Here is a 14,081-nt window from a genome sequence, read left to right as displayed (position 1 = left end):
AAGATGCATTTCTGGAACTGATGTGTTCCAAGCGACGTGCACATTGGATGCTCCATACACTCGCACATTTTTGTTTTCCAAGACTGTATCGTGCCTATGTGGTTCATTATTTTGTTGTCTCCACCTTATATGCGTCTGTCTGTGTATGTATCACACGCTTATGTGGTTCGTTATTTGTGTTGTCTGCTACACCTGATATGCTTCTAAATTGCTGCCACTGGCAATTGAATTTCGTATGTAGTTATATCTTTTTAATCTCAATGGTTCTTTTCGAGGCACTTCCGTGATGCTACCTACCTACCTACCGTTTGTCATTTCGAAGGTGTTCATTTGTTTCTGATAACCAATCTGTGTGCCATCAGGGATTAATCATCTATGTGCTGCATGTTTTAAGTTCGTATGAATAAAAATAGTCTCACAAACCTTATGGTTTCCAGGCCTCAAAGCAGTCTGCTTGTAACTCTTCAAGCCTTCTCCCACTGCAAATTAATTTCTATGATTCAAAACCAGTCTTCAAAAAAAAATTTTGTTTCAGTGCGGTTCGACTCGGAAGTGACCTTGGACCCTCAAATGTTGGAACCAAATCTCAAAAACTGCTGAAGCAGAGGTACATGCAGACACTTCTCTACCGTAGACGAGCGGCTAACGGGAGCCCACATCTACTGCCTTACATCGCCTCAATTGGTATACGGGAGGCTGCCATGGGAGAGACGGACGGTTGGTTGGATAGTATTTGGTGGCCGTTTGCCGCGCCTCGTGGGTGGGCAAAATGGTTGGATTCTGAGCTGGGGGCCCACCCGCATATCCCCATTAGTTGCGACTCGATGATGGCCGCCTTTACACAGTCACTATCGAGAGCTGCAGGTTGGGTACGCAGCAATCCTCCGCCCGATGCCTTCTAACCGTCCCTGCCGTAGCAGCCTGACGGATGAGAGGTGAGTCGGTGAATGCAAGAGTCGTTCGCACGCCATCTTGCTCTTGTGCGTGTGTATATATATAGGAGCGTGTGGCAGTCGCTGACTCGTACAACACGGCAACTCCCTTACGTACATACATACATACACAGCAGCGGCGCAGCTGTCGAGGCCATCAGCCGGCAACAATGGACCAGAGCTGCGCAGCTCAATCGGCGAGCAAGATCCGTGAGATCCGCAGAGAGCAGAGAGCTGATGGCCCGGCTGCCATCATGGCCATCGGAACCGCTAATCCTCCCAACGTCATCGACCAGGTCAACTTCGCCGACTTCTACTTCAGGATGACGAGCAGCGAAGACAAACAGGAGCTCAAAGAGAAGTTTAAGCTCATCTGTGTGACCTCCCTCCTCTTCTCGTTTCATCTCTCGTCTTCTCTTCTCTTCTTCGCCATTGTTCTTCTTTAAGCTAACATCATGTATGACATCTTTGGAACTGGTTTGAAGGCGATCGCACGACGGTGAAGAATCGGTACGCCCACCTGACCGAGGAAATCGTGGAACAGAACCCCAACCTGCGCAACCCCACGGCGCCATCCCTCGAGACTCGCCTGCGCATCATGATCGAGGCGGTACCCAATTTGGGGAAGGAAGCAGCCGCCAAAGCGCTCAAGGAATGGGGCCAGCCCAAGTCCATGATCACCCACCTCGTCTTCTGTTCCGGCGCTGGCGTCGACATGCCCGGCGCGGACTACCAGCTAGTCAAGCTCCTCGGCCTCTCGCCCTCCGTCAAGCGGGTCATGCTGTACCACCTCGGCTGCTACGGCGGCGGCACCGTGCTCCGCGTCGCCAAGGACCTCGCGGAGAACAACAGAGGCGCCCGTGTGTTGGTGGTCAACGTCGAGATCACTACCGTGAGCGCTTTCCGAGCCCCGGACGAGGCCCACCTCGATAGCCTCGTCGGCCAAGCTCTCTTCGGCGATGGCGCGGCAGCGTTGGTCGTGGGGGCCGACCCGATCCAGGGCGTCGAGAAACCGATCTTCGAGATGGCAATAGCGGCACAGACGCTGCTGCCGGAGAGCGAAGGCAAGATAGGAGGGCAGCTCAAGGAATCGGGCCTCGCCATCCACCTGCACCGGGACGTCCCCAAGATCATCTCCAAGAACATCGAGGACGCCCTAATGGACGCGTTCAAACAGTTGGGCATCTCGGACTGGAACTCCTTGTTCTGGGTGGCGCACCCCGGCGGTCCGGCCATCCTCAACCACGTGGAGACGAAGCTGAAGCTGGAGCCGAAGAAGCTGCAGGTGACGAGGCGCGTGCTGCGAGAGTTCGGGAACATGTCGAGCGCCACCGTGTTCTTCGTGCTGGACGAGATGAGGAAGCAGTCAGCCACGGAGGGGTGGGCGACGACCGGCCAGGGGCTGGAGTGGGGAGTGCTCTGCGGACTCGGACCGGGGATCACCGTGGAGACTGTGGTGCTCCGCAGCGTGCCTCTGTGACATCTCCTTCCTACCTGGGCTCTGTGGTACGACTACACATAAGATATGTACGTGATGCATGGGTATTATTCTCGTCTAAGTTTCTATGGTCAAAGAATAAAGGTCCACTTGCGAGCCTCGTCGTCCCCTTAGCAGAAGTTACTGCGAAGGCCGTATTGTCCGCTGTGTACTATGTCACATCATGCACAAGATTATATTATTCGCGTGTACTGAATAGTAAGGTTGTCATTGTTTACTTTGCCTCGATCATCTCAATGGTGTCAGAATGATCGCAAATAATTCAAGCGACAAAGTTGATCCATTTTCAGAATGCTATCATATACCAAGGTTTATTATATCTGAGCTGCCTACTCCCTCACGTCTCCATTCCTTAAGGAATCCGAAAAGACTCCTTGGATATTTAAATCAACCGAAAGCTCAGAATCCATGATCATCACGTGATTAGTTCATGCTTTCAGATATTGTTCTTTTATATAGGGATTAAATTGGGGTATTGATCAAGATTTCTTTTTTCTTTTTTGGGGGATGTCATGTCATGATGACTAGACATGCTTACGTGATGCCATATTATCATCAAGCTGAATGGACATGCCTAAGTGGCACAACAATACCATCATGCTAGTTTGGGAGTTTGAGGACCTATTAGATAACATGTGTCTATGGTTGGCTACTATATGTAACGTGTTGAATTCTCTTGTTTATTAAAAGAATGTTGGTAAATATTTCGTTTTTCGAAAAAAAAAAACAAAAAATATATTTTCAAAAAGTATATATATATATATATATATTATATTGGCCCTCTAAATTCTAGATATATTTATAATTAATTGCCCAAGCACAATATTCGCGCTCTTATTTGCATCCGTGCACTAAATAAAAGTAACTTCTTCTCTGGTCTAAATGTCTAATCATCTCTGCTTATCAGCAAGCACCTGTTAGTGAGACCCACGGATCGCGATCCGTGTGCTTCCGCTAAACGGAATCCTAACCGTTGAATCCTAACCGATCCAACGGCGGCACCTAAGAGTTCGAACCCCTCGATTTCGGAATCCCGCCTTTTCCTTTGTATTTAAGACCCCGTCATGACACCGTGTTCCCGCACTTCGACGGCCCCTTCTCGATCGCGAAACCCTAATTATTCCAAAGTTGTTGCGTCGCAAACGATGGCGAGGACGAAGCAGACCGCTCGGAAGTCGACCGGGGGGAAAGCCCCGAGAAAGCAGCTGGCGACGAAAGCGGCGCGGAAGTCGGCGCCGGCAACTGGCGGGGTGAAGAAGCCGCATCGGTTCCGGCCGGGAACGGTGGCGCTGCGGGAGATCCGCAAGTACCAGAAAAGCACGGAGCTGCTCATCCGCAAGCTGCCGTTCCAGCGGCTGGTGCGGGAGATCGCGCAGGACTTCAAGACGGATCTCCGGTTCCAGAGCTCCGCCGTGGCGGCACTTCAGGAGGCGGCGGAGGCGTACCTGGTGGGGCTCTTCGAGGACACCAACCTCTGCGCCATCCACGCCAAGCGGGTTACCATAATGCCCAAGGACATCCAGTTGGCTCGCCGGATCCGCGGGGAGAGGGCTTGATGGCCGGCCGAGTTGGTAAAGAACAATGGGAATGTGTCTTTGGCATGGGCGTTTTGTTATGCAAACATCATATACATATATAGCCTTGTGAGTGTCGGGCGGTATGGATTTGGACTTTGCTTTAGTAAACAACACGATGGAAATGTTTCGGCTTATTGTTGCTGATTTCCCTGCACCTTTAGATAGGTTAGTGTGGAAGTATAACAATTTTGTTGAGAAGATCAGATGGCACCAACACATGTAAAAGAAGTCAAGCTCACTCTGTATACAATGTCATGAAATATCTATTGCATGTCCCTACAGGTAATCATGCAATAGCAATCGCCAGCTTCAATTTCCTCAGCTTATCCTAGAAATATTTCCGAAAAAGATACTACTTATATTATAATAGTTGATGTCAAGTCATAAAACAAAGGAAAAGCTTAAATATCTTATTGCAAAGCTTCAATCCATCCCAACAGCTCAATGGGGTGGGAAAAACTTAACCAAAAGACACTGACTTTGAACGAAAAATGAGATAATGAATTCAACAAAGGTGATCATCTGTTGCTTTGACCTAAGTTTGATTTAGGCAACAAAATCACAAGCTTAGTCAAACAGATGCTTCCATTTTAACCATATTTGGAAGAAGTTATGAAACCCGGTGCAGCCATTCTACCGCCGCAAGCTCTGCAGGATATATTGAGCATAGAGATCCCTGCGAGTATTCACCAACTGTAATTAGATTAACCTACCAATGTCTTGGTTGATCTATTACATAATTTATCAAGGTCAAAATTTTAGTGGGTCTCTTCTCAATGAGTTTTACCAAATATAGTAGTATTCCTGAGAAATATTAAGGGAAATGTGTTTTGACTATGAGAAACATGTTTGCTATATTTTCATTGGTATGTTATTTTGATCCAGCTTACATTGAGTGTTGTATGGCTTCACGAGCAGTACTTGCAGGCAAGAATTCATTGACTGCAACCTCTTTGTTCTCATTCTTCTTGTCTGAAGTGTGTTTATCAAGGATTATGGCATGTATTCCTACTTGGAAAAGAGAAAGCAAACTTACAAGAAGCTTAATAAAAATATGAAAAATATGGATTTGACAGGATACAGTCTTCAAAGAATCGCCGAATCTCAGCAAGTCGATGGGGAGACAGCTCATTAAGGTCATTGAAGTGACGATACTCGGGATCATCAGCACAAACTGCAATGATCTTATCATCTTTCTCCCCCTGAAATCCAGGCAAACCAGTTGTAGCACTTTAGTTTGGAGTAAAAAATATTCACATTTTAAATTCTATCCAAATCATCACCTGATCAATCATTGGCATTAGTCCAATGGCCCTGGCTCGTAAAAAGCATCCAGGAAGAACTGGTTCCTAATCAAATAAACGTTCACAGTAATATATTAAGCATCAGATTCAGCAGGCGTGATACAAAGTTGGCTATAAGCAGTAAGAGTTCAACCTGCATGAGGACCAAAACATCTATTGGGTCATTGTCTTCACAAAGTGTGCGAGGAATGAAACCATAGTTATGAGGGTAGACTACCGATGAGTACAAGACACGATCAACCTGTGAAATTTCGGGCGTTTGAATACTATAAGAAGAATATTATCTTACAATAGAAGAATATATAAAAGAGACCACATTAGAATAAATCTTAGTAGATATTCCGGTAGGTTTCATATGTATTGAGGATTGTTCACAGAAGATAAACACACCTTAATCAGCCCTGTCTTCTTGTCAAGTTCATATTTGACTTTACTTCCTTTCGTTATCTCCACAACCTATGTTATATATAGAAGAACGTAAGAACAAACAGACAACAATAGATGAATAAAAACAATATGAAGTAAAAAACTGTAGTCAGTTAAAAGCTGAAAATCATGTCAATCATCTTTAACCAATCATTGAACAAGCCATACATATTACTGCAGCCTCAGAGAAAATTATGCTTGACATTTATCATTTTTAGTATGACATCTCCCTGCCTATTGGTGCTGACACTCCACATCAAATTTTGCTTGTACTAATTGGTACTTCCAGTGCATATAATGCAATTTACTTAAACATCCGTTTGAACTTGTAGTGACAACTTTTTCCAAAGTTATGCAAATTGAAACCAAGTTAAGAACAGAGAGAATGTTCAGGGCTCAAGGAAAGTGAAGATTGGTTAACCAGTCTACCAGAACCCAAAGCTTTGGGCAACTGAATCACAGTGGCAGGCAACATCTAGCAGGCTGTGCTTAAACACAAAATTGACCACAACTGACTAACTATGGATCTGCTAATGCTGATACATGAGAGCTTGGCCTGCAGAACGAATTTTGCATAGTGGGATGAGGCCCCTAGCAAAGTTTACAATTCCATATTGAGGCCTGCGAAAATTGATCCATTGCCCATATGTCTGAAAAGTTAGCCAATTCTTCCAATACATCATTCTCCAATGGCACTGCATAGAACTACACCTTGCCATGCAATTCCCCTTCCCATCTTGCCAATCAAAGGAAAAAGAAACAAATTACTATACTTATTGTGAACTTTATAAGAGAACCAATGACTAGATTTCACATCTTCACATCAAACAAGTCAAATGCTAAAATACTGACTTTAGAAACATGTAGAGAATATTGTGATGCAGTGTAACAATTCAAAGGATAAAAAGGACGAGAAAAAGAAAGAAACAAAGGATTTATTTGCATAAATCTCTCAAGCCAGATAGATATGCAAAATTTATTACTAGATGGAGAAATCAATGGCAGTATTTCTCCCTTTTAATCTCCTGATTCTTTTAGAGCCTTAGTCTGGCAAAATTGTCATTACTTCTCATCTGGTGGTCTTTGTGCTTTTCTAGCCCCTTTCCTACTGAAACTTAAGTATGTTTGTTCTCCAAAGGTACAGAAAATTGTACTGGAATTCGTTTCTATTTACTGTATACTCCATCATGAAGCCTCATTTGATTAATGATAAGGATTCAAGCGCTCAATACTGGGCATCAAGTAAAACCATTATCTTTACATCCCTGGCATTTGATTTTGTTTCATATCAACTTCCTATGTGGTATGAACTTAGAGAACACTTACAACATTGAAGACAGCAGGAGCACCAGGACCTGCACGAAATACAAGTATTTAGTCAAAAAAATTTATTTTGTTTAAATTTGAAGATGCAAATGTTACTTCTTTTTTTGCATAAGGTACTAACCTATTTCAAGATCATGCCAGGGATGTGCAGCTACCGATCTCCTTGACAATGATGATAGGATCCTTTCATTCAGCTGTGGAGCTGGGTGATTGTCTGCAGATGCAGCCTCATTTTCTTCACTCATATTTCTATAGAGAAAAGCTGGTGACATGTTATTGCCTTTTAAATATCATTTCTGAGCAACTAAAAGACAGAAACTCAGTGCACGATGTTCTGATCTCATCAATGTGGGTCGGGGCATGGTCACTTTACACAGCCCTACCCTGTCACCGAGGCTAAACAACTAAAAAACAAATATATGTAAGGCATTGTAGACTTTGAAAAGCTTTTGTGCTTACAAGTCTTTAATAAAACTTATTAAGTTGGAAACAGAAGATGGACCAAACAAAGCTACAAAACTCAATACAAATTACCATAAAAAATCACTGACAACTGAGCCACCATAGATATGCAAACTTGTTAGATATGAGTAGCCAAATTACAACTGGAAAGTGATCTTAGTATGCAGATTCACTTTTGCAATTTTGACACTTTATAATTCCATCTTGCTAGATATGCATTTTTCTTGCCGTAAGACTTCTACTTTGCATTGTCAATTCAATATATAGTGGACATATGAATTGAAATTTGGTCACTTGAGGAAATTATTTATTTATCCATTTTCTTTTCTGCTCCTTTCTTGCATTTTGTTTCATTTTTTGGGGGGGGTCATTAACTAAGGTACACATCAACATATTTTCTTTTGGCATTTCTTCAATGACAATATTGGTTAAGAAACAAGTTGGAAATGGTCATGATATTAGATCCAAGGTGCTAAGGATTATCTATAGTTTCTTTCAAAGGTGTCAAGTGAAACTTTAGACATTTTACATAAAGCATGTTACCACCTTGCTAGTATATTAACGTGCATATACGCTTGTTATCACCATACATATAGGCATAGATACAATAGTAATTGGTACAAATTGCATAAGCAACACGTCTATTCTATGATTAATCCTCTTAAGGCTATGTAGATGGTATCACCGTGTAAAAAGTACTCGTGGAACGAATCCTTTACTTCGTGATGCTCGATCGACAAACGCGAATCAAGCTTGCCAACAATTGCAGAGTTAATTACAGAAAATAAACCCCAAACCAACATAGTGGATTGTCCGTTCATCCGATCATTCTAAACAAGATTTCGAGTTGGATCTACAACGATCGCATGGCGATCATGCAAAACGTACCAGTTTTCTACCACAAAACACGAAATCATGCGCGCAAACGTCAAGATCAAGAACCGTCTCACGTCAAATCGAGCAAGTAAAAAGCCAGATAAACGAGGATCTAAACAGAATACAAATGACAGAATAAATCGGGCAACGAAATCCGCATCAGATCACGTGAGAGAGAGCGACCTTTCTCCCCAGAAAGAAAATTGCAGGAGGATCAAGAGCGAGTAGAGGAGAAAGAATCCCGAGAAAGGTATCATCGCGAGGGCGTCGCTCTTACCTCGACCAATGACTCACTCGGACGCCAAGGTTTTGGGGAGGGAGACGGAGGACGGGGGAGAGATCGACGCCGGTGGAATGGGTTGCTCTTCGAGAGAGATTGATCCGAGTAGGAGGTATTTATAAGCTCCCGGACCGGGTTCGGCGCGGGGCTATTGACTTCCTCACCGCTACGACGATGGAAGAGGGCGGGAAGCCGCGTGTTCACGTCTTCGCGGTGAAGGAAGAGGTATCGTCACCGCCGGTAAACGAAAGGCTGAACTAAGCTTTATCCTTGATGTCTGGTCGATACATCGCCTTACCATTAAGTCAATAACATATAAATAAATAAATAAATATATATATATATATATATATTATAAAATTTATGATTAAATATCTTTTTATATATATTTTTTATTTTATTTTATCACTTTAAAATTTCAAAAATCAAACCTTTACTAGTATTACTTATCACATCGCTGTTTCTGTACGTTGGGCATGCAATCTTCTCCGGCATCCATTCTCGTGTATGCGGTCCCATACACTAGAAGAGAGAGAGAGAGAGAGAGAGATTTTGGAGGCAATGAATGCAAACAAACCAATGCACGATGACGGTGGAGCTTAAAAGATGGATTTAGATGGACGTGGTTCTTTGTGGGCACACGTCTGTTTCTCGTTGATAGCACCAACTACATGAGTTGCCATCCAACTCCTCCTTATGACTTGCCTAATATTCCCGGCATATCTCATCCACAACATGGCTTTTTCCATGCCAAATGATACAAGTGCAGTACGGCTTACATGTTAGGCTTAACAGCAGGGCCAACTAAACCCAAGTCAAGATCACATAAGCCTGGCAAAGCCAACTGGAACACAGGCAAAAGATAAACCAATGAAGTGCAGAAGTCTTTCCCCAGATGACAACACCTACAATAGCTCAGAGATCAAGTGCAATTGTATAGACTAATTATGAATCTGCAGCTAAGATGTGCTGGTTGCTGTAAAAACATCAGGGACCAATCAACATATGAAATCTGGCCGACAAGAACATGGTTCGGAACTCTAGTATTGGTACAACCACAATAGAGCTGTCAGATGCACAACTGAATACAGGTGATCCCACTAAAACTGGAGTGCTGTTGAAATATGAATAAGAATCCTTTAACCTGCTAAACATATTCATACGTGCCATGGACAGGTGACTACTGTGGATAATTTTCAGTTATGGTCACCGAAAAAGAGATGGTGCATCATCAATACATCCTTCATCAGGCTGTCATGCCGTCCTCAGAGGCGGAGAAACTAGTATGACTCCATCGCCTCGGACAAAAAGAAATGGAACGGTCCGCCTGGTGGTCTGTAAAAGAAAAAACTAATTAATTATCAGAGGGAATTGAACAGATCTGTAACTAACAACTTTGAGATTTAACTAAGCAGTTATATCAGAAGACGAATCTTTTAATTTGTCAAACTTGAAAATGTATGTTTTGAGAAAAACAACAATAACTTGTAATGTCAAAACTATTTGGTGTCAACTACACAGACCTTTTTCAATCATTAATTTCCATACAAAATAATATCTATCAGTATCTTGATCTAATCATACAGAACATTACATATAATGGGGCAGACGAAAAATGTTACCACTGTTAGTGATGGTACAACAACATGATATTGTTGAAGAACAATCCTATAGGAAATAGATAGCCAAATTGTAAAGGTGTAACCACCTTGAAGAGATTGGAAATTCTGCTTGATCAATGTAGCTCAAAGGAACAAATAGTTAGAGTGGTCCACCATGTGATGTAACCGAATCAATATTTTTCCATTTTTTAAAATTGTTTCAAGGCAGTGAGCATGTACCTGACTGCCAAACCATCAAACAATCTGCCTGCTGCTTCCTATCTACTCCACAAAAGTTTACATGGTTTTAATGAGTGTAACCTCATTTTTCCTTTCTCCCATCCATAATTTCCACCTCATTCGTTTCAAGGGCTAAAGTGTTTCTCATGTATCATGTGCTTGTGTTCCAAGCATGCGATTCACACATGTGAATGGATGTGTTTGTGTGTGTGTGTGAGTGTGTGTGTGTGAGAGAGAGAGAGAGAGAGAGAGAGATGAGAGATCCTAACAAAGATGCACTCTTTTTTTTTTTTTTTGACTTTTTGACAGAAACAACTAAAAGGAAATGAGGGGCACTGATCAAAAGCCTCTCCTGGTAAAAGGAAATCAGGATACACTGATCAAAAGTCTCTCGAGGCTTTGTTTACTGGCTTGGGCTTGGGCTTGCCCTCTCTTAATACAAGTCCATTCCAGCCACCCGCTCTCTTTCCCGTTTTGACGCTCCCTTCAACATGCAGCCTGCAGTGTTGCCACCATATATATCACAGAGAGAGAGAGAGAGAGGTAGCAATGGCCACCCTCAGGCTTTCATCAGGGGCTTCCCAAAAAGTTGATCTAGTGTCTGTTCTTGGTTGAGGAAGCATCTCATCCACATCTAGTGCACCTCCAGCTCTGAAGGCCTGCTTCTGATGGTCTTGCTTATGCTGTTTGTTCTAAAGAGATCAATAATGGACACTATACCACAAGCAACATTAATTTCAACCTTTGAAGGCAAATGATGGAGTTGCTGAGACACAGAATTCCTTCTTTAAGCAGATAACCAACAAATTGGACCAAGGCAAACCACAATTCAGATTCAGTGTCTAGGCATACTTGCTCAAGGTAAGCAGCCTCATGAACACCTGGGCAAACCACAGTCCATCATCGGTGTCTAAGCACGCTTGCTCAATGCAAGTATTCCGACCATGTGAGAACCTCTTCATTGTTCCTCTGTCCCTATCTGAATCTTCTGGCCATACTGGTCCAGTACAAAAACTAGTGATTGCCTACCCCTGATATCATCCAAGGAACAAAAGGGTCTGAAACCATAAGAGCATTAGAAGTTTGAATGAAAGTTAACCATCTCCCCCCTTGACCCTGCTTCTGCTGTCAAGGCCTCAAGATAGTCCTCTTCAATTCCAAATTACCTCACATCTGATGCTTTTTTAAGGTTTCTTTTCCTTTTTATGGGTTTTTTGCATTTGGCTTTGATTTAAAAGTCTTGCAACTACTTGGGTACTTTATAAATTTTACTTCTTTTTAACCTTTGTTTAAACAATAAAATTACAAATTATATGGCATAATGGTTTCGTCTTCTTTTTCCAAAATCGATTAAGCTTGATCAGAATCAAATAAGTAAAAATTGTTAACTTTTCAACATAACATGCCATATCAGAATCAAAGCAATGTGCTTGGGCAACCTTGCCCATTGATATATCAGTGTTCAAGACAGAGAAACAGGTACAAGCAGGAGTGACTTACCCGAACAATCTCTTCATAAGTCTCGTCATCAATTTCTACGTTAGTTATTATCTCTTCAACATCCCCAAGTATCATATTTAAATGTTGATCATAAGCCTGAAATGAAAAGAAAACAAATGAGCACTTGCATTACTATTTACTACATTAAGAAGATATTTTGGATAGCATATTCAAGACCATAATCCGACTATAGATTCATGGAAAGGTGGAAAAGTTACGTCAGACTGTAAGAATTTCTGTTGAATTAATAACCATGTACAACCCAAATTTAAGCCATCCTTAAGAAGCGATATTTGTCTTGAAAATCCAAATATTTACATTAAAGATTAACGGCGAGGATAAAACAAAGAGAAGATTTTGCACCTTTAAAGAGACGACAATATCAATTGGTCCATGACATCAATAGACTTTAAAACAGGTGGATTAAAAAGACGTACGACATCAATTATTTATATAGGTAAAACCATGGAATGTAGGGTATGGTCTATCAAAAAGGCAAAACCGATGGAGTCATTATAAGTAAGGAATTTGAAGAGAAAAAGAGAGAGGTCAAATTGATGTAATCAATAGGGTGGAGAACTCAAACACAAATGAGTTGTGTCAAATAATAAGTTTTTTTCTGAATGATACATGATACCAAAATTATTACTTCTAGAATCTTCTTGTTCATCTATCTTAATTATGTGCTCAACTCTTCTCTTGATGTTGCCAAAAACTTATACTGCATATATTCAATCATAGTCCTATATAGTCTAATACCCTTATATTAGTCACTAGTTTGCAAGTTTTAAAAATTAGTCTCGATTGAACTATCATGGAAACAATTTTATTAGAAAATAGCATGTACTACACAAATTAATCTTGCTTATGCATTTATAAGTTCATTTTGTACCTAAGTGAAATAATAAGAACTCAAAGCAGATCCTTGATGTACACATATAGACATCCGTTGTATCGTCACCATGATATTCCTAGTCTATATTTGGTGAATTCCGAGATTTTATTTATACAAAATGTCCTGGTTCCCATGCATAATATTTTGAGCATATCAAAGGGCCCTCACATAACCATGGAGATTCAAAACCACAAACCTCAAGAAACTAGAAACTACAAGTCCGTATCCTACTTTTTTTTAGGACGTTCACTAGCACCAGTGGAAAAGCAGACAAAGCAATTGTTTGCCATCAAGAAAACTTGCCTGGTGCTACCACCAACCAAGATGTGTAATCTCATCCCATGACTTCCAGTATGGTACTGGAATAAATATTCAGGAACCCTGACACTTATAAAAGACAGATCCTTTCGACGCTTCGCCTGCAACATGCAAGAGTCCAATTCACATATGTAAACCCTAGATTCCTGCACCCGTAACAAAATGGTAAAGAAATAGGGAGAAGAACAGCATTGATTGCAAACTAAAAGGGCAAACAACAGCCATGGGACATGATGTCGATCTGAAGCATAAAGCGAGAAAATTGATCGGAAGCTTTCCACGGAGCTCGCGGTCGGAGCGGAACTTGACGTAGATGCGCTCGTCGAGGCTGAGCCTTATGAGATCGAGAGGCTCCTTCACGGCGCTCTCCTCCTCGCTGGCCATCGGTCTTTAGCTACCCCAACTCGCCTCGCTCCCTCCTATCGTCCGGCGGCCGAAACCCTTTCGCGGCACTTCCCACGAAATGAGATATACGCCCAAGCCCAGAGGCCATGACCGGCCCAATTAAGCTCCTCGGCCCAGTTGTAATCCTATAGGAAAAATAATTAGTGTTTTATATCTTGTCGTAAAAATGATTTAAAAATAAAAATAATTTCCTTTTTATTGAAAGCAGCAAATGCATCCAACAATTTTATATATTTATGAAAACATAAATTCTATCATTTAAAAATCGATTTTGTTATTTTTTACCAGCGTCATTTGAACCTATCGATTCTTGAAAATAAGATTTGGATATGGATATGCATATTGACATTCGAAAAAGAGGAAGATAAAAAATTTTAACTCATGATCAGCTCTCGAATATAAATAACAAAAACTTAAGTTGTTAAGAAAAAAATTAATATA

At 41.7% G+C, this 14,081-nt stretch overlaps 3 protein-coding genes and 1 long non-coding RNA gene across 4 annotated transcripts; 2 read left to right on the top strand and 2 right to left on the bottom strand.

The window, feature by feature from the left end:
• The first annotated feature begins 956 nt into the window (after positions 1–956).
• Positions 957–2,647, top strand: LOC135608067 (chalcone synthase 6-4-like). The gene is made up of 2 exons (XM_065100496.1): positions 957–1,307; positions 1,418–2,647. Exons 1-2 carry the CDS (start codon positions 1,103–1,105, stop codon positions 2,410–2,412), a joined length of 1,200 nt encoding a protein of 399 aa, XP_064956568.1. The 5' UTR covers positions 957–1,102; the 3' UTR covers positions 2,413–2,647.
• An 856-nt stretch (positions 2,648–3,503) lies between these two features.
• Positions 3,504–4,141, top strand: LOC103979097 (histone H3.2). Its single transcript, XM_009395130.3, has one exon. The coding sequence runs from the start codon at positions 3,576–3,578 to the stop codon at positions 3,984–3,986; it is 411 nt and encodes a 136-aa protein (XP_009393405.3). The 5' UTR covers positions 3,504–3,575; the 3' UTR covers positions 3,987–4,141.
• Positions 4,142–4,391: 250 nt separating this feature from the next.
• LOC135608066 (soluble inorganic pyrophosphatase-like) lies at positions 4,392–8,832 on the bottom strand. The gene is made up of 9 exons (XM_065100495.1): positions 8,679–8,832; positions 7,185–7,312; positions 7,064–7,092; positions 5,702–5,767; positions 5,445–5,552; positions 5,291–5,356; positions 5,089–5,209; positions 4,898–4,979; positions 4,392–4,683 (listed from the first exon to the last, which is right to left on the bottom strand). Exons 2-9 carry the CDS (start codon positions 7,306–7,308, stop codon positions 4,641–4,643), a joined length of 639 nt encoding a protein of 212 aa, XP_064956567.1. The 5' UTR covers positions 7,309–7,312; positions 8,679–8,832; the 3' UTR covers positions 4,392–4,640.
• Positions 8,833–9,599: 767 nt separating this feature from the next.
• On the bottom strand, positions 9,600–13,686 carry LOC135608065 (uncharacterized). Its single transcript, XR_010485399.1, has 3 exons — positions 13,221–13,686; positions 12,023–12,118; positions 9,600–10,016 (listed from the first exon to the last, which is right to left on the bottom strand). It is a non-coding gene; the product is annotated as an uncharacterized LOC135608065 (long non-coding RNA).
• Positions 13,687–14,081: the final 395 nt, after the last annotated feature.

The sequence above is a fragment of the Musa acuminata genome, chromosome BXJ2-3, assembly GCF_036884655.1.
Source record: "Musa acuminata AAA Group cultivar baxijiao chromosome BXJ2-3, Cavendish_Baxijiao_AAA, whole genome shotgun sequence".
Taxonomy (NCBI): domain Eukaryota; kingdom Viridiplantae; phylum Streptophyta; class Magnoliopsida; order Zingiberales; family Musaceae; genus Musa; species Musa acuminata.
This window is presented reverse-complemented; position numbering and strand designations above follow the sequence as displayed.